We start from the raw sequence: 27,802 nt of genomic DNA, 5'->3' as shown, positions 1-27,802 counted from the left end.
CTCAGTCTTGGAGCGTGTAGGTGGATGGAAACCTAGTGCCCGAGGCTGCTCCTGCGCTCTATGGGTCTGTGTTGCATCTCAGGGCCTGACTGCCCTTGTCTCTGGTCACATGTAACACATAGTGACAGAGGACGCCATCACTCTGTCACAGATGCTCTGATGATTCTGTCCTTGCCGTCCAGGGCTGAGGACACTGTACTGTCAGACTGTTGTGTAGGTCTGGGGTATCTGAGAGCCAGGTCAGGTGTTTGGTTCTTATATGTTGGTTCATAAAGTGTTTGGGGTTGGGTAGGAAGGGTTAACGCTGAGCCCCAACTCCATTAGAAGTCAGACAGACAAACACCCAGAGTTCCAACTAGCACAAGCTCTTTCTTGTGAGCTCCCTGAATAATGGCAATTATTACAGGTTGTAAAGAAGTTTCCATTCTGCTGCTCAAAAGCATTCCATGCAAGCTAAGCCTCCCACAAGGAGAAACCATTTAAATGATATTTGTCCTTTGATTGCCTTTAAACCTCATATTAAGGCATTTAGTCACTGACAAGTCCATATTTTTTTTTCCACACCAGCTTGAGGAAATGCATGCATACATTCATTCAGCTACAGAGTATCTTCTGTGGGTGAGACCTTTTTCGGCTCTGGTGATTAAATGTAATTAAGACAGGGCCTTATCATCACATTACCCTCACCTAGATGCAAGAAGATGAACATCTGAGATGTTAAAAGGAGAGTTTTTCAGGGCAGAGACTTCTGAAGGGATATAAAGGCCATAAGAGTCAGACACAAACTGAAGGATCCTGTAAGTGAGACAGTGGCACCTGCCTAGATAAAATGATACTGAAAAACGACTTTAACTATCTGTTAAGAAAGATAGCAGAGGCTCAAGCTCTCATGTATCCTAGGGAGGGAGGGTTGATGTGACCGATGCAGCGAGCAGGGAAGGCAGGGGATGCACAGGATATGGTGGGAAGATGGCTTTTTAAAGGAGACCCTTGCTGATATGAGAGTGATGGGTAGACGATTCGCTAATGGAACTTGCTGATCTCCAGTTCTAAAGGGTCCCTTGGGTGACACACGCTGAAGCCTATTGGTGGTAGTCTGAACCGGAGAGGATACCTTGGGGTCCATAGAACTTTGGGACACATGAGTGGACTCCAGATTTCTCCTTAGTGAGTTGTAGCACTTGATTTTGGAGGCATTGGATAAGATTTGTGGATGTCTGTCAGAATTGTAATGGGAGAGTAAATTCTGGACTAGCTCAAGGAGAAGGGACTGGCAATTGGGAGGCTAGTGATGGGTAAGGAAAAACCTGCACACAGAGTTGAAATTTGGAAATGGGAAACAAGCCATCCCTTGAGAAATGATTAGAGGTGATGATGCAGGAGGAAAGGGCCATGAAAGGGTAACAGTCACTGTGCCAGCTCAGTAGTCACTGTGCCCTACTCCTGGGAGGTGGTACCAAGAGAAGCAAGTGGCCAGGAGCAGAGTTCAGATTGGTGGATGCATATTAGGGCAAGTATTCACATACAGAGCAGGCCAGCTGGTCCTGGAGCTCGTTGGTAAGTGAAAGCTACTAGGTTTTTAAGTGTGATCCATGGAAAAATGCTGGAAGTGGACCACAAGTCTAACAGTGGTGAACTTTAGGGTGTCCACTCAGTGAATAGCTAGCTCCATCTCTGAATGTGAGTGTTTTTCTGTTATTTTTCAAGTAGGGAGACAAATGAGTTGATTTCACAATTCATATTAACATCATAAAAATGAAACCACAGCTAGTCTGTGCCACCTTCACATACAGTCTCTCCTTGACACGACTCAGGACGTTTCCCAGAGAGTCCAAAAAATGTACATCACAATTTGTTTGCATGTTCCCAGTGGGGGAGCAGAGTTTGATGTCCAAGGGAGCATCCATCAGTACTTCTCAGTACTAATAGGTAGTTGTCAATCTAACATGTTATAATTCAATCTTAGACTTCATTTTGATCCACTGTCATATTTCCTGTGTCGAAGTTTATTAGCTGTAGTGTTAATGGTAATCCTATAATTATGTATTCGATTTTCAGTTATTAGCATGTCATTATAGGATTTGGGAATGTGTGTGTCCCAATACAAATTCCTCCCTTCCTCTCTCTCTCTCTCTCTCTCTCTCTTTCTCTCTCTCTCTCTCTCTCTCTTTCTCTCTCTCTTTCTCTCTCTCTCTTTCTCTCTCTCTCTCTTTCTCTCTTTCTCTCTTTCTCTCTCTCTTTCTTTATCTTTTTCTTTCTCTCTTTCTCTTTCTTTTCTTCTTTCTCTCTCTCTCTCTCTCTCTTTCTTTCTTTCTTTCTTTCTTTCTTTCTTTCTTTCTTTCTTCCTTCCTTCCTTCCTTCCTTCCTTCCTTCCCCCCTTCTTTTCTTTCTTTCTCTTTCTTTCTTTCCTCCCTCCCTCCCTCCCCCTCCCCCTCTCTTTCTCTCTCTCTTTCTTTCTCTTTCTCTTTCTCTTTCTCTCTTTCTCTCTTTCTTTCTCTTTTTCTTTCTCTCTCTTTCTCTTTCTTTCTTTCTTTCTTTCTTTCTTTCTTTCTTTCTTTCTTTCTTTCTTTCTTTCTTTCTTTCTTTCTTTCTGTTTTAAGACAGGATTTCTCTATATGCCCTGGCTGTCCTAGAACTCACTCTGTAGACCAGGCTGGCCTCTAATTCTGAGGTCTCCTTCCTTCTGCCTCCTGAGTGCTAGGGTTAAAGAAAAGCACCATCATTGCCTATTCAGATTTCTTCTTCAAAGCCATTTTCAAATTGTGTCCCATTATAATAGTTTCCTGTGAAGGAAGACATTTGTGTGAAACCTTAGTTGTAATGACATGAACACATTCTGTGTGCTCAATTCTGTATGATTCTGTTTGAAGATCACAAGAGTCTTCCAGAAGGGACTCAAGCCCAGAGTCTGCTGTCACTGTGAATTATTCAGCGTGGAGCTTTTGCACTGGACTCATACAAATAGAAATTATATTCAAATTAAATCGTGCTCCTTTTTCACCCCAGGTTTTCTGGGGGATCCTGGCTCTAAGGTGCTGTTTTCATGCCTCCTTGTAGTTTTTTTTAAAGACAGTCAGGTGTGCAGAGGTCAGGGAAGGTGGATCTTATGGACCTAGGAAGACTTGGACATTAGAAGCTCTAGCAACTGGCTACTTCTTCATTTACCTGAGCTCAGGGCTGTCCTAGCCTCAGAATGATATGACCTCCCCTCTGCCAGTCTGGACAGTGTAGGGCTTGTCTTCTTAGCAATAAATTAAGTTCATCTTATGACATTTTTTAGGTTGTTTCCATTCTTCTAAACATACTTAAACTTGATTACAAAATAAAACAAAACTGTGAGATCTCCCTGCTTCAAAAACAACCTGTGAGGGCTGGAGATAGAAATGGCTCTAAGGGCCAAGCCAGAGAGCAAGCAGATCCCTGTCTCGTCTGTGGATCCAGGTGTAAGGGGGTGTGAGGGGTGAGGGCCAGGAATCTCCCATATCTTCCTGTTACTTCGCCACATCCACATGCTGTGTAAGACAGGCTCTGCTTCAGATGGCGGTGCCTTTTCATCTTTAGCTTTGGTTGGGAAATACTGATGTGATAAAAGCATCGTCAGGTGTGAAGGTTAGGTGTCTAAAAGTTATAAAATGTAAGTACTCTTTAAAGCTTGATGTTTGTGCAGACAAAATAATTCTTGATACTAATAGACCCATTGTGGGTTTCTGTTTATTGCATGCATGTCTCAATTTGAATCTCAGCAACTCATTGTGTCTGGGTCATCACCCCTGGGAAGACCTGTTTCTCATTTTCCCCCTGCTATGAGTGGCCCTGGGCTCCCCCTTTCCCTCCACAGAAAGATCAAGGTGAGGAGGAGCATCTCCAGCACCCAGACACTGACTCCCAAACTCCAGTCCTTGATCTCTAAGGGTCTTCCTCATCCCAGATTTCACACTAGATCCTAACGCAGTCACGTCTCAACCCAGCGTGTGTCTTCTGGAAACTTATGTGCTGCGGCTGTAGGGATATTTTAACCTTTCTGCCTTTCCGCACTTATTCCCAACTTCCTTGTTCTCCGGGGCTCTTCTTGATTTGAGCCTTCCCTCCTCCACCTGCAAGACAGCTCACATTAAAATCTAGTCCCCAACAGACACCACTTGGGCGATTCTTCCTGAGTTTCTCTGTAGAATAGGTAGCCCCTCCTGGATCAGGATTGTGTCAGCCGTTACAACTCTGCAGTATTTACTTGGCTGTCAGTTTCGTTCTGTCTGTCCTCCTGATGACCAGTTATTTGAATGAATATAGAATTTCTTTTCAACCTTTAAGTACCCAGCACCTGGCACATAGTAGGTGTTCAACCAGTGTTGAGCAGTTAACATGTGTTAGGGGCATGAGTATCTAGGGTGGTTTTGGTCAGCCTTAGTTTGTCCAGTTAACAAGGAAGTGTGCCTGGGTTGGACTCATCTCTTTAATGTGGATTTACTTTGGTGTCATTTTTTCTGTTGAGAGGGAGGGAGGGAAGGAGGGAGGGAGGGGAGAGAGAGAGAGATGGGGGTGGGAGGAGGGAGACAGAGACACAGGTAGAGAGAACAAGTGACAGCCAGAGATCCACCTTGGCTGTCAGTCCTCAGGTGCTGACCGACCGACCACCTTGCTGTTTGAGAAAGCATTGCTCATTGGTCTGGATGATTGGTGAGCTCCAGGAATCTATCTGCCTGTCTTTGTTTCCATGTGTGGCAAACGTGGCCACACTAGGGGTTGGGTTTTTTGTTTGTTTGTTTTGTTTTGTTTTTAAATCTGGGTTCTGGGGATTTGACTTTGGGTCCTGAGGCTGACAAGGCAGGCATCCGAGTGCCTCCAGCCCAGCAGCACGGGTCCTCCCTCTAAGCTGCCCTTTTATTACACACCAGGGTTTGTTGTTTTTTTTTTTTTTTTAATTAAGGTAACGATTTAATTACTTAGTGTAGAAATGTAATACACACTAATAAACCAGGGGAGACTCTCCTTACTGGATCAAACAAATGGGGAGTTGTTTAAAAGCAAACAAAAACAAAGAATTTGGAAATTCAAGGCCGTACTTCTGTACCTTTCTTTTCTGTTCTGAGGAGTCTTGTTTTTCCAGGCCCAGATCATTATAGCTTAATGAGCCTTTCCTGATAAACAGCTTTTCTTTTCCAGGGAATATTGGAGCCCAAATGGCTAAGCAGAAGGAATGTTCCACGGAGGATGGGGTGTAGTGGTTTCCCGACGACACTCCCTTCCCCTCCCCCATTTGAATGAGAGGGTGGAACTGCTCCTTAAACAGACCGTACTAGATGATAATGAGAATTCAGTACACACTCGCGCACAGGCACACACACACCACAGGCACACACACACCACAGGCACACTTGTGCGCACCCCACCCCATGCCCCACCCCCAAACTAACCTGAGACCCCTGCATTTTGGGCTGTAGCCTACCTTATTTTCTCTCCCCTTCCCTCTCTTGCGCTCCTTTACTGGACATTGAGTTGTTTGCCCTCTGGCACCTTTTCCATGTGCATAGCTGTAGCTCATTCCTTTTATACTTCCATTTGATTTAATTTTTGTGTTCTGCCTGAATCCTAATGATGTGACTTTATTTGGAGATGCTTTAACTAAGACACCAGGTCGTGTTTTCACTTTTTAAAATATGTGTATTGAAATAGGCCAGGGCTTAATAGTCTCCCAGAGTTTACTGGGATCTTTCTCCGAGATACCGAGTCTCCAGAATAAGGGTTTGATTATGACTGATCAGGATGCCTGTGACACACGCTGACTATAGCCATCCCCATGTGGGTCGGGGCAGCTCAGACAAGCCAGGGAACTTTCCAAGGCCATGGCACTCAGGTGGCTGGATGCTGGGGTCACCCTTGTAAGCCACTCAAAAGTTAGCAACAGTTTCCCCTTTTGGAGGATAGATCTAACTCTACCAAAGGTGCATTTAAAAGAATAGCATTTCAATCTTGAAATAATATCAAAATCCTGTATTAATATTTAAAAAATGAGTCAAATTAAGCAGAAACAGCATGCAAGACGTCACTAGCACCATGCATGTGATCAGTCACTGTGACTCCCTAAGCACATTCCCTCAGGGAACAGGTTCACCTTCCTATGTCTGCAAGCTAGTCTGGTACACATGACTACAGACAGCATGGGGGACTTGGAACACTGGAAGATGGAAGCTAATATTAACATCCCTGGTCCCTGAAGGAATTAGGCTTGTTCAATTTAGCGACAGGTGCACCATGAGTGATCAGGATGCCATTTCTCTGTGGATCTGCTCGCTTTAGCTCTGAACCCAGTTCGCTATCTATATCTATATCTATATCTGTATCTTGTATCTGATCTAATCTATATCTATTTCTATAACCTTTCAAGGATTTGAGAGCGACAATGGAATGTTTCATAGAGCCTTAATTCTCGAGAGTCTTAGCAGGAATACAAAGCACCATCATTTGAGAAAATCAGTTCTGTTTTCTTTTACCAATCAGTTGGTTTTCCCACAGGTTCCTGTGCTGAAACTATTTGATATGGGGTGGGAACAGGCTAGAGTTTGTGGTGGAGGGAATATGGTAGCTGGTCTAGGATACGTCACCCATTTGCTGCAGCAGCTTTTGGCTCCAGGTTTCATGACTGCTCATTCCCATTTCTACCCCCAAAAAAGAGCAGAGCATCAACTGATGAAATGGAGACTGGAACCCTGGTGCAAATGACGAACAGTTCCCATTACACAGATGTATAAATTAACACCAAAGCACAGTTTGTATCATTATTCATTGAGAAAACTCTCAGAAGGTGTCAGGTACCTTTGTGTGGTCCACCGAATAATGTTTTAGGACAGCAACAAAATAGTTAAAACTATCTTAGACCAGTCAAAGAATGTATGTCTAGCCAAGTTGATTAGGTGTGTAGTTGCCGGCAGGGTGCATACAGAGGCGCAAGTGTATGTGCAGTTTATATGTTTATGCACAGGATATGAACTGTCACTGATGTTATTTATTATTATTGTTTTGAAGTCAAGTTTGGAGGTAAGGACACACTTGTGTGTATGTGTATATATTCCAAACTTAGTCTTCATATTTTGCACAGTAAACATTATACTCATGAGCCCCAGGACCAGCCTTCAAATAGTATAAAGAATCGCATATGTGGAAAATAGTAACCGTCTAAAATGTAAAATGTTTTTCTTAATTTTGTTTATATTATTATAGTCTGACATTTGTAACACTGTTCTATATCATTCCTGCCCTAGAAATGAAACCAAACATGTCTTGGGGTTTCCTTTGCTGTGAGGAGACACCATGACCGAGGCAACTCTTATAAAGGGCAACATTTAATTGGGGCTGGCTTACAGGTTCATCCATTATCATCAAGATAGGAAGCATGTTCAGGCAGGCATAATGCAGGAGGAGCTTAGAGTTCTCCATCTTGACTGGAAGGCAGCTAGGAGGAGGGTCTCAAAGCCTAGTTCCACAGTGATACACTTCCTCCTACCAGGCCACACGGACTCCAACAAGGTCCTACCTGCTAATAGGGCCACTCCCCGAACCAAGCATATTCAAAACACCAGAAAACCTGAGAAAAATACTAGGTTTAGTGCAAAGAGAATCCTAAGAAAGATGCCCTCCTAACTCATACGAGGAAGCTCACCACTGTGAGCAGATAGCAGTCCTTTGATTACTACAGTTTAAGATTCACTCATTGTTGCTCACATTTATATTCATAATCTTACCGCCAACATTCTGAATTGTGTACTGAAAAGATGCACACTTGAAAGATTTCATGTCACGGAAGCCAAGGGGTTTGGCTTTGTGTATAGACAGAGCTTTGAGTGCTGGTCCCAGCTCTGCTCTTAATCCCCTAGTGAGGTTGTAGGGTCCCCAAGAGTTCATGTGTTGGAAACCCAATCTCTAGTCTGTGTGCTGATATGTTTGAGGTGGGGAGGTCATCAGAGTCCAGTGCGCTGGTGACTCTGTAAGATGTAAAGCTTCTGAGCTGGCATGTCCCCTCTGTCACCATTCATGATGGTGAGAAGAGAGCTCTCACCACCACCACAAGCCAGGTGGGCTCAGCCTGCAAAACCACAGCTTTTCTTTTTCTTAAAGCAATTTACTCAAGCCTATGGTATTCATTTACAACAACAGAAAAAGGACTAAGACACAGACCAAGTGACGGAGTTGAAGAGGTATTTAGCATGTTTGTGTGCTTCGTACTTTTAAGGTGAGGTAGACAAAGGTTCGTGGTCACCTGCAGGATGTGTGTGTATTTAGCACAGAGCCTAGCTCACATTTGGAGAAAGAGAGAGAGAGAGAGAGAGAGAGAGAGAGAGAGAGAGAGAGAGAGAGAGAGAGAGAGAGAGAGAGAGAGAGAAAGAGAAATGGTGGGTATCAGTTGCTCATGAACTAGGACCAAATGATGGAAATGATTTAGTGCTTGTCACATATTCAAGGACACTGGGTTACCTGTGACTTGTTAAGAGTACTATGAGGAAAACAACAAGCTTGTTGGTGAATTCTTACATGAGTCACACACACTTTAAAATGGTGCTTTTTTTGATTTAGAAGATCAGGGGAGGGGGAACTCCTTTCGAAAGGTTTGAGCTTCGTCCATCTTTTTCAAGTCAGAGCTGCGTGTCCTCAGGTGCCCTGCTCTCTGTCACGTGTCACGTCTGCCGATGGGGGACGCAGGTGTTCAGGTCAGGTATGATGGTTGCCCGGCGTGGAGAAGCAGCTGTGCAGTCTGTGCCTACTGGCTCTGTTCTCAGAGTTGACTCATGGAGAGTCAAGGAGAAGAGTTCGTATGCCCAGGTGCCCACAGATACTGTACTTGCTTACCGTATCCTGTCTATCACCCTGAAGATGGACCTGTTGGCTCTTAGCTCCAAAACTTGTCTACCATGCCAGTCTCTGCTTTAAGAAGACAAGCGTGTGATGAGGCTGCTGTGGCTATGTGCAGAATTGGCCTGGCTCCTGGGTTTGTCTCCAGAATTCCACCCTCATTATTTCACCAGTCCAGACAGAATCTACAGCTTCTAGAAGAGTGCCATCTTCTGTATTAATTACACCAGTCTGTTTAATCTCCAACAATATATATAAAATAATTAAAGGGGGGCAGTTATAATTCTCCAAGCACACGGGGCTTAATTAAGGTACAGGAGTTGGTAGTTCCTTTGACTGGCGTCCAGCATCTTGGTGTTCTTACCGTCAGTGTGAGGAAGCCTGGGCCTTCAAAAGTCTGAATTAAAACAAAACACCCAATTAACAGACCACTCATTATCTGCAAAAGATAAAAGTAAAAGATAACAAAAGGATTCACTCACCATCATACCTCCTGTGAAATTAAAAGCGGTTGCGTCCCTTAATTTCTATGTAGAATATAACTTGCCAGAAATGAATATGGGAAGTGTGTGTGTAGGCAGACTCAGTACCTTCTGGCAGACGTCATAAAATTTAAGCTGCTTTTTTCCATAGCCCCAGTTCCTTTGCTTTTCTTAGATGGGCTAAGCTTGAACTTCTCCCTTAGTTTTCTCATGCTTGCAAGTTCTGGAAGTGTTTTCTTGTTTGTCTTCTCTCTGTTGAAGTACCGCATCCCTGCCCTCCTTTGTTAAGTAACTTCCCATGGTCGCCAAACACCCAGGTTCCCTGCCTCCTTCACCAAACCTCCCCTCAGCACCTCATAAAACAGTTGCCAATTGGAAAAAGTGCTGGGCTATCAATATCCGCCAATGATTTATGGTTGAACTTGTAGCTAAAAGTGTGGCTGTTGGGATCAGACAGCCCTGACTTCAAACCATAGTTGACTAGTTATCAGCTTTGTGACTTCCACACACAGCCTGGCTTCTCTCTAGGAGAGAACATGCCAAGTCCTACCCGAGGAGTGATTGTAAGAACTGAAGGAGACAAAGGACCTCAGAGCTCACTGTTGGCACAAGGCTGCCTGGCTTGAGCATGCGTGTCCTCATTAGAGCACAGTTAGCATCCCAAGAGCCTTTGTGTTTGAATGCCAGGAGATGGCAGCGACTTTATCAGAAGGAAACGTCTCTCTGAGCCCACTCCAGGTATAAGGAGAGTCATGTCTCAGTGTCCCTGGTTAGATAACTGGTCCTCCTTTACATAGCTTCAGGTCTGTCCATCAAGAGGAGAAGTATTTTCAGGGAAGTATAGACTGTTGCAGGGACCTCATAAATAGAGATGAATGTGCTTCCTAAAACCACATGTGGCATGGGCTGAAAGTACCCAAAAAGATCCTCTCTGTTTGCCACAGCACCAAGACTTCTCAAGTGTAGAAAAGAGACAGCAAAGAAACTCACAACCCCGTGTGAGAGCTGGCAGAAATGTAGCCTTGGCCCCACTCCATGCTCATGGAGTGAGAATCCCTGGCAGCAGCCTGCATCTCACCAAAGCCCTCTGCTGCCTCTGCTGGCCTCCAACATTTGAGGATGTGCTTGTCAGATAGTCTAAGCCCTGGGAATCCGTAAATTCCCATTCTGCTCTGGGGCATCCTGACACACCCTGCAGCATGTCTGTGCCCATGTATTTCCATACTACTTGCCCTGACTCGTATGTCCAGGACATGGTAACCTCAGCCTCCAGATTCTGGCTTTATGGCTAGCACCACAGCGTCAAAGGGAACAATTTCATTAGAATTACTCACCCCCCCCCCCCGCCATTCCAAGTCTTTCAGTGTGCCTCGCTAGCCACATATTTAGTTCTTCTGTGTGTAAATTACCCTAACTAATAAGATCTACCTTCATTTTGCTTCTCTGTTTTTGATGGGCAAAGAACATTAGAGAAAAGTCAAGATTCATTTATGTGTTTATTTGTGTTCTGGATCCTGTATTCCAAAAGCCATAAGAATGGGGACTTCGTAAGGACAGTTCCTGGCACAGAGTAAACATTTTGGCTGTCATGTTTGCTGCTTAAGTGCCATGTTAGAAGACTCTGGTGTGTTTATAGTACAGTTAGTATGAAGCCTTTTCCTTGTTTCAGCCTTTTTTTTTAAAGGGGAAATTAAGACTGGAAGACTAAACCCTTGAGAAGTAGGAATCCGCAGTCTAAGCGCTCGGTCTAATCACCTTGGTTTGTTTTAGTCCCCAGAAGTGACATTTGCTGTCTGATTCACAACTGACCTGCAAACTCAGTTGCAAGATTATCTGGCAAGGCACTTAGTGAAGAATCAAGGAACTGGATTTTAGATTCAGCTTTCTTCTTCTCTTTTAGAAATGGGAGAGTTTGTTGGCTTGTCTTTCAGAAGCACAGGCGTGCGCTCACAACTGTCCCATCGGTTCTGCGTCTGCGCAGAAACTGTAGGGTGGAATGTTGGTTTCTTTTATTACTTTCTCATTTACCTTTGCATATTCATTTTAAAATCAGAAATTCTTGACTACCCTAAGAGAAAAGTAGAGCAAGGATAGACTTAGAAAAGCCAAGATAAGTGAATGAACTTACAAAAATAAAAAGAGTAAGAAGAACTACAAATAGCCAGAGACCCAAGTCCAACCCTTTAACAACCAAGGGATTGCAGATGAGGATAAGAAGAGACCAGGTTTCGAACATCAATTTGGGAAGAAAATACCTGAGAAGAAAGGACAAAGTTACTCTGAGTGTAAATCATTCTTCCCTGGAACAGCTTGACAAAAAATATAGCCAGGCCTGACGACACAGATCCCTAACACTAGCACCCGGGAGGCAGAAACAGGCAGCTCTCTGTCAATGTCGAGCCAGCCAGGGCTACACAGCGCCATTTCATCTCTACAGGAGAGAACGGAGTAAAAAGCAGCCTTATGTTTGAGAACATGTGCTTTCAAAGCTCTTTTGTTTCTGTGTTGAGTGTTGAACCCAGCTCTTCTTTCCCCAGCCCCTGCTACACCTCTGCCCCCAAGAATTTACTTTAATGAAATATAATTTAAATTTACATGAAATATAGTTGTAAAAGTAAGTGAAGCACTGGTGTAACAAACTATTGGGCTGAGTGACCAATAAGAGTAAAGTCATGGCCCATGGTCTGAGTCGATGGTATTTACAATGAGCAGTTATTAGCAATAACTAGCAATAATTACCAAAAATTTTACAGAAGGTATTAGATATGGGAAAATGTGAGAGATGGGCCCAGCAAAACAATATAGAAATGAAAAGATATATATTATGTTGCTGTGTAAAGATATTTACATGTTTGTGGAGAAGGAGCTAGATGAGAGAGAAGACACAGGTAAGGTTTAAAGGCAGTTAGCTGTGGGTCAGTAGACTGTGTGGTTGCTTTCATTTTTCTCCTCCTATTTATTTATGCTCTATGACATTCCTATGTTGAATACACACCCTTTTATGTTAAAAGCTATGTGCTCTGTTTTCATTGTAAAGATCTGGGGTTGGGCCCGGTAGCTCGGTCTTCCTTTCAGCCCTCAGAGGACAAGGCACTTCACACTCAAGGCCAGCTTGGGTTACACAGCGAGACTCTGTCTCAAGGCACAAAAAAATGAAACAATGCCAAAAAATAAAATAAATAAATAAATAAAAGGAGGATTACCCTTGCTCTGTGGTTAGGGAAGGTAGAAAGTAGAGGTCTTGTGAGAAATGGAATTCAGCCTGAGGCTAGACCAACTGGCCTATCCTAAGGAGTCTAGGGAGCCATTCCCGAGAGCACGGTGGTAGTTTGTTGTGTTTTGTTTTTGCAACCATTCAGCTCCCAACACTAACAATAGCAGTAATTTTTAAATTATTTATTTACTATATGAGTACACTGTAGCCAATGAGACACGCCAGAAGCGGGCATCTGATTCCATGACAGATGGTTGTGAGTCACCATCTGGTTGCTGGGAATTGAACTCAGGACCTCCAGAAGAACAACTAGTACCCTTAACCACTGAGCCATCATCTCTCCAGCCCCATCCATAAGGAATCTTAACTGGTCTCAGTTTCATCACTGGGGAGAGGAAGTAAGAAAGAATGGCTTTTCTGTGTAGCCCAGTGCGCCCACAGTCATACAGAGACTCATGCTGATGGCTGTTGTCCGCTGGGGATCCTGATGGGAAGGAAGGGGACAGCTACATCCTGTATGAGGAGGGAAGATGAGACGGCCCAGTGGTCAGGTGATGACAGCCAAAATGTGACTAACAACTCTCAGCAGGACAAAAGCAAGTTTATGAATGCCTTTGGCACGCGGGTGCAGTTCAGCGGAACAGCATGTGCTTAGCGTGCGTGACGCCCTGTGTTTGATCCCTGGCACCTTCACTGCACAGGGAAAACCTTGACCCTTCTGTAGTTTCTTTGCTAAAGTCCTAGTGGCATTGCCTGCTTGGCAGAATATTTTACTTTCCAAAAATCGTCCCTGTGGAGGGTCTGTCGAGAAAGTGAGTAAGGAAAAAGGAACCAACAGTCAAATCGGGTAAAGACAGGGGTTGCGCAGGTTTAGTCTTTTAGTAAAAGGATATGTGTTATTCCCCCGCCCCAGTGGTAGAATAATATAAGCAGGCATCTGTAGCTTGTCACACTAGTAGCCAGGAAAAAATAGACAAATTTAAAACTTGGCCATTGAGAAATAATGTGTTATTGAGGGATTCTTCCTTTGCTGTGCAAGTGTGTTTTCGCGTGTTCGTGGATACATGTTGGTGTGTAATATGTATGTGTCTATGTAAGTATGTATGTAGGTGTTTAATCTGCATGTGGTGTATGAGTGTGTTGAACCAGGGTGTCTGGTTTCCTAGGATGGTCTCAGACATGCTCTGTTATAAGGAGCTAGTCTTTATTTTCCAAGTGCCGGGACACAGGCATGTGCTGGGTTCACAGGCATGATGTGCTGGGTTCACAGGTGTGTGCTTCCTCACTGACTGCCGCTCTGCTGAGACCCTTTTCTCTTTCCCTGTTGCAGCTGATTACAAGGAGAGCTTCAATACCATCGGGAACATTGAAGAGATCGCATACAATGCTGTTTCCTTCACCTGGGATGTGAACGAGGAGGCAAAGGTGAGTGGACCTACGACGGGAGGCTCTTACTGACAACCCTTTTCCAAAACCTTGTGTAGTACTTTTCTAGAAACTTGAGTCAGAAAGAAGAAAATGAACACACACCCTTCTTAAAGAAAGCTCTTTTGACCTTTCGCTGCGGAGGTGTAGCTTTCGCTCTGACAAAAATGTGATAAGCTACGACCTCCCTCCCCAGGAACAGTTGCCTAAGCCCTTGGGCTTCTCTATGCCACCCTCAGGCAGCCTGAGTCTTCCTGGTGAGTGACCTATATCTTCAGCCAGTAAGGGGGATGGCACTCCAGAAGTAGGACCTCCAATGGCCTTTCACCACTGAGACTCTGGAACAATTGGTTGTTGACCGTTTGACCCTTTTCTGTTCCTCTGGGTCTAAGTGTGGTTAAGATGTGCGGGGGTAAATAACGTCTCTGACCACCAGTGACAGGGGCAGATGCTGGCCCTGCCTGGGTTTGGATAAGGAAGTGTTTCCACAGATAGCTGTGTTTGTCCTACAGCCACAAGTCTGTTTTGAAGGCCACAAAGCCCATTCTGGACCTCAGCGACTGATTCTTCAGACTCATTTTGCACTTAGAGGAATGTTGGAGATAAAACCTAAGCTTGTTCTGCTTCGGTTGTGTACCATCTGGGGAGTGTTAGAAGAGCTTGTCTTCAATCTCAGGAGGAGGTCAATGTAAACAAGCTTGTCAATGCCTCCTTGTCCTGGGAGGGAAGGCTGGGTGAGAGGAAGCAGGCTGGGAGTGTGTAAGTTTGCTCTCCAGGAGAAAAAGAATCACCCACTGTCTCCTTCCACTCAGGTAGAAAACAATGCAGGGCAAACTGGCTTTAGGCCCAGGAAAAGTGACCCAAACTGGCACAAAGCAGTGCAGCCAGGAGAAAGGAACAGGCCTTTCCTCAAGGTGCACGGTCAAGCTTCACACAGCACTGCAGGCAAAGCATGCCACTGGCATGCCTGCACACACCATGTGCTTTCAGCACTGTAGCAGCGTTCCTGGCTGCCTGAGATCCATTACGCTCCGTCCCCACTCCTGAGACAGCCGCAGCCTACAGAGGCTTGCTTATGCCATTCCAAGCTTCCCTTGCTTTAGCCTATGCTGGCTCCTTTATGTTTCTCTTTGAGGCAGTCTGTGTAAGGGCACAGTACTTGAGATGTGGTGGAATCTCTAGTAAGTCAAAACAAGCAAACAGATCAGCACCTCTAAATGACCCTGCAAGCATCCTGCTGTGGTATGGGTGATGGCGGTCCAGCAAGGGGTCCTATAGGGAAACACTAACCAAGCCATAGTGTGACCAGGGAGAAGCCAGGCCCACTTCATAGTTTCTGAGAAGATAGTGGGGTTCTGCCACAGAAGGTGCCCCACAGCTCTAACATGAATCTTCACCATGGTTTCATCATCACAGTCTGCAGTAATGGGTGTTAGAGGTGAATGAATGTGTTAAAGACTGTTTCAGTAGGGACCTTTGAAGAACATGCGGAAATCAGAAGAGACAGGCTCCATAGAAATGAATGGAGCAGTGAATGGGCTAAGCTACCCGGTCTTGTAGCTAGAGTGGCAACTCTGTCTGGTACAAGTACTCAGTTTCTCGTCTACATGTGTGTCTGCACATGTATGCTTGGGTGTGTACATGTATATCTGGGTGTACACACGTGCTCGTGAGTGTGCACATATGTGTCTGGGTGTGTGCATTTACACATATGTGTACAGGTGTACTTCTAGGGAGACACTGACTTTCTTTTATTGGCAGATGGCCTTCCACAGTATTTCATGATAGTTCCTGTAGCAGAGTTTTGTTTTATTTCCTTAGCATCTATTTATAGTGACTGTTGTTCTTTGTTAACTGAGAAGTAAATTTTAATAGGTTGTAAATGGTTCTCCAAATTACAGAAGGGCATTTGAAGGCAGAGTCCCCTCAGCCAGGGGTGCTGAGCAGAACCGAGGTCACTTTCAAGTCCACAGAGCCTTTCGGCAGTTTTCAAAAAGAATTCCTGATTTTATAGTATGCACACTGCAAAAGACAAGATAGGATGGTAGTTATGGGAAAGATTTTCAGCAAAGCAGGGAGCATGCGTTTCAGGTGTTCACACCCACCGTGTCTGTCTCTGCAGGCTTCAGGAGGGGTCTTGGGTCTCAGTCCATTTCACAGGATGCTTGGTTTTTGGTTTGTTTTTTCCTTGCAGGTGGAGAACATAAACTTGTGGTTCACAGAACAAATATGGGTATAGTGTGCATTTATGAATCAATGGAAGTTTTAATGTTTTTCACTCATGTTTAAAAATAGAGTTTTTACTTGTTTGTTTGTTTGTATGTTTGTATCATTTTTTCTGAGACAGGGTCTCCCTGTGTTACCTTCCTGGGTCTAGGATTACAGGCATACATTGTAATGCTGCCAGGTCTAGCACTCTCTCTCTGTCTCTCTATCTCTCTCTGTCTCTCTCTCCCCCCTACACACACACACACACACACACACACACACACACACACACATGATGTAGGATTCTGAATTACTTTGGATAATTAATTCTGGCCCCAGTGTTTGGAAGGTTTCGAGTGGTTCTCAGGATGAGTGGCCACTCTTTTTATTTTTTTCCTAATGTTCACTCACCGTTCTGGAACCTTTTCTGCCCAGCCCTGGATAAATACATTTGAGTTTCTTTTTATGCACAGTGACATCAGGCCTAGGTTTAGATCTTCGCTAGCTTCTGGTGTCTGGAGGTGGCAGCGTAATGAAATTCGAAATGGTTCTCTCACTTGTATGGCCAGAAGTTTACCCACTAGACCTTCTACTTATCCCTCTTATAAACTTTTATTTATTTATTTGGCATGTGCACATGGGTATTACTGGGAAATGAACCCAGGGCCTCCCGTATGCTAGGCAAGTGCTTCTGACCCCTTTCCCAGCCTGTCTTCTTAGCCCTGCTTCTCTGTGGTTGCCTTGCACGCTGCATCTGTTACCTCTGGAACAAACAGGAGAAAGGAGAGGCATCAACCCCGAGTCATTTAGCTTCCTTTAATTATGGAAACAACGTTTGCTCAGGAAGGTGCTCAAGCTCTCAATGCCCGCGTGTGTGTCTGTGTTTGTGTGTGTGTGAGTCTGTGTGTGTCTCAGACTCTGGCTGAGGTCCCAAGCTGCCTGTTTGCTTCAAGCAGTGGCCGCAAGGTTCCACCTCTCAGAGCTGGTTTTTCCAGTTGTGCTACTGTGACTTTCGGCTTAGGTGACTCAAGCAGGCCAGTCTGGAGGATCTTGTGCTGTGTGTATTGTCTCTGGTCCTTGGGGTGTAGATGGTGAAGTTCTAAGTGTTCCCACTGCCAGAGCGTGGAAATGAGTGGGTGTGGCGTGGGTCTGGGTCAGTGCAGCAGAAGGCACCTGCAGTGAGGTACAGACTCGACCTAGAGCTGACACCAGAGTAGCCAGCATTTGTTCTTTTTTCTTGTGGTGGAGTGGTTTTCAAACAGGGTCTGTCTGTGTAGCTCAGGCTGTGTAGCTCAGTCAGGCACTGTCAGATTCCAGCATCGGACTTCCCTTTCTTCAGTTTTTGTTGGCCCAGCTGTGAAGTGGTGGGGAGTGAGGGTTAGCACTCCACAGATGCCTGAGTCCCACGCAGAGGATTCGGGGGAGGAGGCAGCTTCTGTGCGGTATTCTCTCGCATGACTCCCACTTGCAGGGATAGTATAACTTTAAGTTTCTCTTTGTAGCCAAATATTGGTACTTAGAAAGCAGGTTTGTCAAGCAGGAATCTCCAAGATGGGAATTTCCCACAAAAGGCTATTGAGCTGCTGAAGAGGGACTAGCTCAGAGGGGCGGGGCGCTGTCTCCCGCAGTGGTGACGTCACCCACACAGCGCAGCCGTAACTACAGCCTTTTCCCAGGCTTCCAGGGACAGTCTTGAAATGACCACCTCCTATTCAGCTGCTTTCTCTGTTCACAGTGATTAATCCCGGAGTGCTAGAGTGTCTGTCATGGTGACCACACGGGAGAACAGCTTGGTTAGAGTGCTGCCGAGCTGAGTGCCTTGTGCAGGTGTTGTGGCTAAGTCTCCTCTTTGTCTTTTTACCCTATCAGGAGACCAACACACCCACACCCCTGTTTCTGTGTCTGCCCCTTCCTGCATTCTATCAAATGGTAGTATTTTAAAAAAAAAAAAATCTCTCTGCAGCCAATGTTTTGGAAGAATCTTGACTCAGCCAAAAATATTTTTCCCTCAACACCATTAACTATATGAGTCTATTACTGCTATAATTTTGTTTATTATTATTATTATTATCATCATCATCATCATTATTATTATTGATGTGTCTGTATGCATGTGATCATGGATGCACAGGAGCCATGAAGAGGTCAGAGGACAGATTTCAAGAATTGAATTTCTCTTTGTACCGTGGTTTGAGGCAGGGCCTCTTGTCTCTGCTGCCCTTCATACTATGGGACATGAGCTTCCAGGCCATTTTCCTGTCTCTGCCTCCCATCTTCTAGGAGGATTGCTGGGATTACTGATAGACCAGCACACCTAATTTCCTGTGTAGATGTGGGATGGGTCTCAGATTGTCGAGCTTCTGTGGCAAGTGCTTTTGCCCACCAAAGGCCTTTTGCTGTCCTTTCTTTTGACAAGTTTTAAAGAAAACCCTGTCGGGCAGTGGTTGTGCACACCTTTAATCCCAGCTCTTGGGAAGCAGAGGCAGGCAGAGATCTGTGAGTTTTGGGCCAGCCTGGGTTACAGAGTAAGTTCCAGGACAGCCGAAGTTATACAGTGAAACCCTGTCTTAAACATTAAAAATTAAAAACAAAACCAGAATAATTCAGCAATGTGAACCTGGTACAGTGGGCTGCTCTTCGCTGCTTTTTCATGCTGGCTGTCCTGCTTGCCTGGACACCTTCCTATAGCTGCAGGAAAGGATTTACAGTACCCCATCCACCCATTCATTAGATCTCCCGTGAATGTCCTTCCAGTTTGCCGGGACTGGGAGAGAACCTCGCAGGCAGTCGTTTTGGATAGATTCAGAGACACATTTGTGTCAACAATGTGATTGGAGATGCAGGGCTCAGGGACGTCGTTATGATACTTCCGTGCATTTTGGCCTCTGATTCGCATCCCCACACTGCAAGATGAGTAAATGGAAGGGAGGATGCTACCCCAGGCTCCTCTGCTACCTATCCTACAGAAGCAAATCACCCACGGAAACAAGGCCAACCATGCTGTATTTCCCCTCTCCAAGAAACTCGGAGTGCAGTTTGCATGGCTCCAGGAGGGGACATGGGCATCCTCAGCACCGCACGCAGCCCCCAGCAGAGACGTGTGCTGTCTTAACTCTTCAGGTCCAGAGAGTTCCTTATCCTGATTCCTGGAACATTACTTGTTTGTATCATAAAAACCTTGACCAATGTGGACATAGCTACTTCTTAAGATGCTTTGCTCTCTTTACCTGAGTGCTTGTGTGTGTGTTAGCATCGATGTTGTGTGTACGTGCATGTGCACACATGCTGACTGGCCACAACTATAACTCACTCATATCCACTAACAAGCAGTGCTCTCTAATCCTGCAGCTCTGCGATGTATCTGTTTTGGGTTTTTTTTGTTTTTTTTTGTTTTTTTGTTTTTTTCTATCTTTACACATTTATTCTCCATCTTCCCACCTCTCTAGCTCTCACTCTGCTACTCTGAAATTTATTTTCACATTTGAGGTCGTATGTTTTTCTTTTATATTTTTTCCTGTTATGAATAATAGAGCCTTTTTTCTTGTTTGTTTTTTCAAAACCGTGCAAGAAGCGTTTAGCAAACAAACAAAACCAAGATGGAGATTAGTTTTAGAGAAGATGAAGGTATGTGCAACTTAAGAGACCAAACGCATTGATAATACAGTGGAAGTGGATGCTCACACATAGGTAGGGATCTGTTCTCTAACTCTGGGTCTTTTTATCTACTTTAAATGAACTGAGAGCCGGTGTGACGGCTCAGTGGGTAATGGCATTTGCCAACAAAGCTGATCAGAGTTCCAGCTCTGGAACCTACACAGTAGAGAAAGAACTGACTCCTGCAAGTTGTTCTCTAATCTTTACACACACACACACACACACACACACTACCCCCACATATGAGAGAGGGAGAGAGAGAACGAAATTTACAATAGAAATTTATCTGCTTTTGCTCTAATATTGAGAAGTTGTCTCCTAAGAGCTGAGGCCATTTTTGAGAAGTGATTGTTGAGATGGCTAGCTGATTCCAGCAGGAGTCCTTCATTCCTCTGTGAACCCATCTTTCAGGAAAATGCAAAGCACTGCTTGGCAGAGAGTGTACAGTAGGCAGGTAGGCAGCGTCTGGGTGTGCAGTTCTGATGACAGATGGACAGTGGCGTGACTTCCTCTGTCCATGTGGAATCCCCACATCTTTCTTTTCTTCTGTGTTGGTTTCCTCCTTAGCTGCTCCCTTCTCAACCTGCAGCTGGAGGTGAGCAAGCCTCTCCCAGCTGCCTGCATATGAGTGGGGAATGAAGGTACAGCCTCTCGACTAGTTTAAGAGACAGCTTGGAAACAAATCAGCTCTATGATGGCAGTGACATTTCACTACAGAAAGCAGCGAATTAGGGGGAACAGAGTTATTTTAATCTTCTTGGGCATTCCCAACGTTATCGTTAGTAAAGTGAGACTATGCTAATTAAAAGATTAGCTTAAACTCAGTACCTAGTTGTGGTGAATCTATCATGTCTCAGATTTCTTTTCTTCCTCCTCTCTTTTTTATTTAATTTTCGAGAGTGTGTGTGTGTGTGTGTGTGTGTGTGGGTGGGTGGGTGTGTGTACGTGCGCAGTTCCCACGGAAGCCAAAAGAGGATGTCAGATTCCCCTTGAACTGCAGTTACAGGTAATTGTGAGCCACCAGACATGGGTGCTGGGAACTAAATCTGGGTCCTCCGGAAGAGCAGCAAATGCACTTGCCTGCTGAGCTACGTCTCTATCTGTCTTTTCCAGTATTTCTTTTTCATCTGAAATGTCTGATGGATGCTGCTATAGAGACATGTAGCAGAGGCTGGCTGTGTTTTCTTGATTGCCCTGACTCCATTGCCCAGTACTGGGATTACAGGCACGTGCAATCACACCCTGCATTATTGATGCTGTGTGCCAAATACAGAACTCTAAAAAGTCAAACTTGGGGGTCTGGAGATGTCTTAGTGGATAAGAGCACTAGTAACTCTTTCTTGTAGAGGACCCAGGTTCTATTTCCAGCACCCACATGGTGACTCACAACCATCTGTGATTCCAATTTGGAGGGATCTGATGTTTTTTCCTAAACTCAGGGCATGGGACATGCATGAGGTACATATACATATATATGCATGCACATATATATGCAAAACACTCAGGTACACGGAGTAAAATAAATAAATCTAAAAAGCAATTTACAGAAAGTTAAGCTTGGTAGTCACAAAGCACCTTCCTAGGGTATATTTCTTAATGGCTAGTGCTCTCTCTCCCTTGAACTCAGACACGGGGGGGGGGGGGAGGGAGATGTATAAATATTGGTTTTCAGGATGCACAGAGAGAGCCAAAGACTGTCTAAAGGAGATGATATTTCTGAGGTTCATAACTTTGCTGGTCCCCCACCCCACATCCCTTTGCTTCTAAGTGAGTTGAGAGAAACGGCCATTTGCGTGGACATCCCTCTCCCACTTTTACTAAGCTAGCGTTTTTGCCTAACTGAGGCCCCATTTTAAACAGGTTATCGGATAGAGAATATTATGGGGCATCCCGTAGTCTCAAAAGCAAAGAGAGCACTGGGAGAGGCTCCTGGGAGAGGTCTCGAAAAGATTGAGTTACACACAGCCAAGCAGGGCAAATGGTGTTTTTATGTGTTTTCTGGGGCGTGGTGTGGGCGGAGGGAGCTCTAAAAGGGAAAAGCAAACATTTACTGGAGTCTTTGGTACTGAACTTAAACAAAGCCATGCCTTTGTTCCCCTTTTATAAGGCCAGGGCTGACAGGAACAGCTACGAGGCTGGAGCTAATGCTGTGAACAAGGACTAAGGACTAATCTTTGGATGGCATCTCACTGACGATATCAGTTGATCTTTTTTGTTAGCGTGGAGTAGCCATGGTTTCTGCCCCTCATTCTACTTATGGCTCCGTACCTAACAGCTATGGACCTTTGTGTTGTGCAGAGAATTGAATTACACACTTGGATTTCACGACATAATGGTGTGTGCTTGTGTGCACAGTGACTAATATTTGTTCAGTAATTACTATATCTCAGGCACCCTGCCAGGCCTTTATATATATATTACTCAATTATTCGTGTTTCTAAGCAGGTGACAGTTTTCATCTAACTAAGGAGTGATTTAAAGTTAGCTGGCTTCCCTCAGTAACACAGCAAATGCATAACAGAGCCGAGCAAGCCATACTGCTTCGTGTTGGGCAGGTCATCTCAGCTCTCACAGACAGTGAGACAGTGGTACATTTGAGGCAGCACACGAGGTACCAGTTTCTGGAGATTCATGGCCAGGTACAGATCCTGTTCTCAGAGAAGTTAGGACAGGCTTGGAGCTAAGACGAACTTCTAGTACCCCTGTCTGGGATTACAGGCAGGAACCACTCTCTCTTTTCTTTTCTCTTGTCATTTCTGCATTTTTTTTTATTTTAAATATTTAGATGAGAAATTAGAATAGTGTGATTAATGACACACAGGCTAAACTTAGGTCAATTCGTTACTAATATTTGTCCAGCTTTTCTCTCTTCCCCTCCTCGCCTCCTGTCCTGCACTTGGCCATTTGGCACGTAGAAGAGGAAGCCAGCCCTGTGAGGTCAGAGAGGGTGGGCAGGGACGGGGGAGGGTTGGCAGGGACGGGGGAGGGTTGGCAGGGACGGGGGAGGGTTGGCAGGGACGGGGGAGGGTTGGCAGGGACGGGGGAGGGTTGGCAGGGAGGGGAGAGGGAGCTGCCGCATTTCCGGGGTTGGAAACTTGAGCACGCAAGATGGGGCTGGGAAGCAGGAGTTTTCATAAGGCTTCCTCTAGATCGAAGGGAACATGCATCTGAAAGCTTGGGCTACAAAAAGATGCTGCTGATCTGGGTAGTGTTGGCACACACCTTTAATCCCAGCACTTGGAAGGCAGAGACAGGCAGATTTCTGAGTTTGAGGCCAACCTGGTCTACAGAGTGAGTTCCAGGACAGCCAGGGCTACACAGAGAAACCCTGTCTCGAAAACAAAACAAAAACAAAGATGCTGCTGAGAAAGCACAGCTGAAGAGAACAACACCAGCAGCCAACTTACATTCCTGTGTACTGTGTGTACAAAACCTACACAGAAAGACATTCACGGTGGGTTTGTTTATAATTAAAAGTCGGAAACGGCCCCAATGGGGGGGACATTATTATTTTATATGTAAGCATGTTTTAAAGAGACAGAACTATCATATCAGATTTCAGCATTAGGTGAGAGGAGTGAGAATCAGGGCTGTGTACATTCTCTTCTGTGGCTTCCCAAGTAGGACAGTGCATGTGGTTGCCCTGCACTTAAATGTTTAATGGGGAGCAAGGAGTGAGAAGGTTCTGTTTCGCTTTTCACGCCTGTCTTAGTCAGGGGTTCTTTTCCTGCACAAACATCATGACTAAGAAGCAAGTTGGGGAGGAAAGGGTTTATTCAGCTTACACTTCCACATTGCTATTCATCACCAAAGGAAGTCAGGACTGGAACTCAAACAGGGCAGGAAGCAGGAGCTGATGCAGAGGCTATGGAGGGATATTCTTACTGGCTTGCTTCCCCTGGCTTGCTCAGCCTGCTCTCTTATAAAACCCAAGACTACCAGCCCAGGGATGGCCCCACCCACAAGGAAGCCTCCCCCCACCCCCCATCACTAATTGAGAAAATGTCCCACAACTGGATCTCATGGAGGCATTTCCCCAACTGAAGCTCCTATCTCTGTGATAACTCCAGCCTGTGTCAAGTTGACACAAAATCAGCCAGTACAGCGCCTTTTGAGTTTTGTGTTGGATTTGAGCATTACAAACTTAAGTTTTAAGACCTGGGGTGTGGCCAGGTTGGAAGGCTGCTCACCTCGCTTGTACAAAGCCCTGGCTTTGATCTCTGGTATCACACAGACCAGGACTATATGCCGCCCTGTCCAGAGAGAGAGGGAGGGGGGAAGGGGGGAGGAGGAAGAGGAGGAGAGAAGAGAAGACAAGAAAGTAAAACACCAAGAATTTGAGTGAATGAGTCTCTCAGTCTGCATTTAAATTCTCAGGATGGGAACTTGTCACAACTGAAGCAGACAGCCAACAGTTACATTGTCACATCTTCCCATTCCCAGGGTGCTGCTTGCTGTGCAAGATCTCCTGGGGTGGTAGACCTGAATGGTGCAGATTGGAGACCAATGGAGGCTTGTGACCAGGACCGTTTTAATTTACCTTGATTTAATGTTTGTTCAATTAATGAGATTCATAAGCTGGTCCACACTGAGTCATCTGAGGTTGACTTTATAAATTCCCTGAGGGAAAATCTGGCCAGGAGGGGGGGTGTCCTTTGGGGAAGTGCTGGAGCTCCCTGTGGTGTAGAGGGAGCTAGCTCACCCATGCCCTCAGTGGCCTGGTTAACTGCCCTGGGTTTGAGGAAGGACGTGCATCCGGGAGGCTGGCTCTGGACAGTATGGTGCTGCTGGTGATGGTGCAGGACTCCTTACATGTTCCTGCATGGCTCCTTTTCGTTTAAAAGTATGGCCTCATTTAAATACCATAGCACTATAGTGCAGATTGTTGGAGCTTCTTAAAAGACAGGGTATGAATGCAGGAGGGCTGGCTGCAGGAGCTTCCTTCCTTCCTTCCCTCCCTCCTTCCCTCCCTCCTCCCCCTTTCCTTTCCTTTCCTTTCCTTTCCTTTCCTTTCCTTCCCTTCCCTTCCCTTTCCCTTTCCCTTTCCCTTTCCCTTTCCCTTTCCCTTTCCCTTTCCCTTTCCCTTTCCCTTTCCCTTTCCCTTTCCCTTTCCCTTTCCCTTTCCCTTTCCCTTTCCCTTCCCTTTCCCTTCCCTTTCCCTTCCCTTTCCCTTCCCTTTCCCTTCCCTTTCCCTTCTCTTTCCCCTCCCTTTCCCCTCCCTTTCCCCTCCCTTTCCCTTCCCTTTCCCCTCCCTTTCCCCTCCCTTTCCCTTCCCTTTCCCTTCCCTTCCCTTTCCCCTCCCTTTCCCCTCCCTTTCCCCTCCCTTTCCCCTCCCTTTCCCCTCCCTGCCCCTTCCCCTCCTCTCCCCTCCCCCTCCCCTCCCCCTCCACGCCCCTTTCCCTTCCACTCCCCTTTCCATTCCCCTTTCCCTTCCACTCCCCCTCCATTCCCCTTCCCCTTTCCCTTCCACTCCCCTTTCCCTTCCACCCCTCTCCATTCCCCTTCCCCTTTCCCTTCCACTCCTCCTCCCCTTTCCCTTCCACTCCCCCTCCCCTCCCCCTTCCCCTTTCCCTTCCACTCCCCCTCCTCTCCCCCTCCCCTCCCCTCCCCTCCCCCCTCTCCTCCCCTTCCTTCCCTTCCCTGTTTGTGAATTTCACCTTATTCTCAGCTGTAGAGGAAGCTGGTTTCTTCTGGAAAGCCCCCTATTGCAGGACAACCCTACCTATTGGCTGATTTGGAGGTTTTAGATGATGGCTCCTGCTCTCTGTCAGGTCCGGTGCCCCCACATGCCCAGCCTGCCTAGCCCAGGTGAGCCCTCTATTTTTAATGTTTGTCTCTCCTCCCACTGCGGAGCCCCGTGGCTTTCTTTAGTAGCTCGCTGGCCCTCTAACTCAGGGCTGTTTGTTTATTCCACTTGGCCATGGCACACACTTGGCCACTCGCCGATGGCCTTGTCACTGCAGAGCTGCTGTGCCTCTCCACAGCCCAACGCCCACCTCATGGTCTTTCCCGCCCTCTACTCAGCTTCCTTCTTTATTATTTCTTCTCTACCCCTCTCTTAGCCCACGATTCCTACAGGGGGTCCTCTGGTTAAGCTCTTCCCAAGTTCTCACAGCAAGTCTGGTCTGAATTGTCCAACTGAGTGTCTGCTTATGTTTGCCCCAGAACACTGGCTGGCACTAGAAAGCAGCAGTGCTGTCCTGGGACCAGGGCTTGTTATAGGTACTCTGTGCTTCTTACGTAAGCATTCGTGGATGGGGAGGTGGTTAGTTGGATAGACAGACAGACAGATGATCAAGCTGAGTATGTAGTTGGTGCTTCACTTAGGCATGCAGGTACCTCAGTCCGTAGACGCGTAGATAAATCTACAGAGAAGCAGATAGCTTCAGAGAGTACTTGGATCCGAGCAACTAAGCCATGCTGAGACCCTGGCGGCAGCAGCTACTTCTGCCAATCTTATGAAAGCATGATCATGCACAGAAGGGAACAAAGCATATTTGGAAAAATAACTCACGTTCTCTTAACTCATTGAATAAATATTTGCTGAGGAACCTAAGCCTGCCATAATGCAGCTAACTTGAGGCAGACAAAGGGGCTTCTTACGGGCTTTTTGCCCTCATGGAACAGATAGGTAATTAAACACAAAACAGCAAACAACACATTCAATTTAAAAAATATTAAGTATATGAAGAAAACAGAAAAGAGAAACTTGAGAGAGTGTGCCTCTCTCTTGGCGGGAAGGCCAGAGCTGGTGTGTCTGAAGAGGATCCGCAAGGACAGCAGAATGTAGTGGCCCTGAAATGGACCAGGTTTGATCTTCTCTGGAAACAACAGAAACAAACAAACAAAAAACCCAGGGGTGGTGGAAAAGAAGAAAAACCATTGCAGAATGGGAGAGAAAATCAAGCATTTATCTGTGTGTGTCCAGACATACCCATAGCAAGTGTAGAAAATAAATGCATTGTAAGAATACAAGGTAAAACAAACTAGAGAAATACACGCATCATATCTGCAAATCGCCGTGCAAGCGGGGGCTTCAGGAAACAACAGGCACAAAGAGGAAGCTTTGCGTGGGTGGACTTGTCTTGCTAGTCTCTCCTCCCACATAGTGCCAGCAGAGAAGAACTGGTGGGTGGATCTGAGTGTCCATGGAGGACACCAGCAGCTCACGCTTCAGTGTTGTCCCTTGAGGCTCCTTAGCATCTGCCTGTCTCAATTTGTCATTCCATCTGCACTCAAGCACAGTCTTACTGAAGTGGAAGAAAAATGAAAAAAGAAAATGTAAGGAAGGTGTATAAAGGGCTTTAATAAGAAGCATGGACTAATTTCAGCACCTTGGAGGCAGAGGCAGGAGGATCTCTGTTAGTTCAGGACAGCTTGGTCTACACAGTGAGTTCCAGGATAGCTAGACACACATGGTGAGACTGTCTAGGGAAGGAGGAAGAGGAAGAGGAGGACCAAGAGAAGGAGGAAAAGGAAGAAGAGGAGGAAGAGGAGGAGGCAACAGCAAAAACAAGAGGCGAGAGGGATTGGCGTCCCCACACTTACATTTTTGAAGGGAGAATGAATAGAGTCTGGTGTTAAACTTATTTCCCAGTGCATATTCTACCTGTGATTCTGGGGCTAATGCCTGTGTGATTCCTTAGATAAGCTCTTTAGAATTTGAAGTGTTAGAATATACGTTAATATATTAATAGCCTTCAGCCAGAAAGATAGTAGTAATATAAAATTCAATTTTTATGAAGTCAAATAAAGCCATGACATTGAATCCACGGATATGAGGAATTAGTTTTAAATCTCAAATTGCTTTCCAAATCAACTAAAGGTAGGGTCAGTTGTTTCTACTGGGAAGCCCAAGAAACACAGTGGAAGTTAACCATGAGGTCCCGGTTTGGCCCTGCTGCTCACTGGTGACAGACCGTCCTATTTGCCTGGTGCACAGCTCAGGTTGAGACCTCAGCAAAGTCACTTTTGTGTT

General features: G+C 45.6%; 1 protein-coding gene across 4 annotated transcripts in view; it reads left to right on the top strand.

The window, feature by feature from the left end:
- Positions 1-27,802, top strand: part of Grhl2 (grainyhead like transcription factor 2) — a 131,950-nt gene that overhangs the window by 65,434 nt on the left and 38,714 nt on the right. For all 4 annotated transcript variants that reach the window (XM_085831924.1, XM_085831923.1, XM_021183428.2 and 1 more), the window contains one exon: positions 13,868-13,962. In XM_085831924.1, coding sequence (XP_085688050.1) covers positions 13,868-13,962 — 95 coding nt within the window. The remainder of the gene's footprint in view (positions 1-13,867; positions 13,963-27,802) is intronic.

Source organism: Mus caroli, unplaced genomic scaffold (assembly GCF_978045245.1).
Source record: "Mus caroli unplaced genomic scaffold, Mus_caroli_1 scaffold_16, whole genome shotgun sequence".
Classification (NCBI taxonomy): domain Eukaryota; kingdom Metazoa; phylum Chordata; class Mammalia; order Rodentia; family Muridae; genus Mus; species Mus caroli.
Note: the sequence above shows the minus strand (reverse complement) of the source record. Positions and strands in the feature narration are given on the sequence as shown.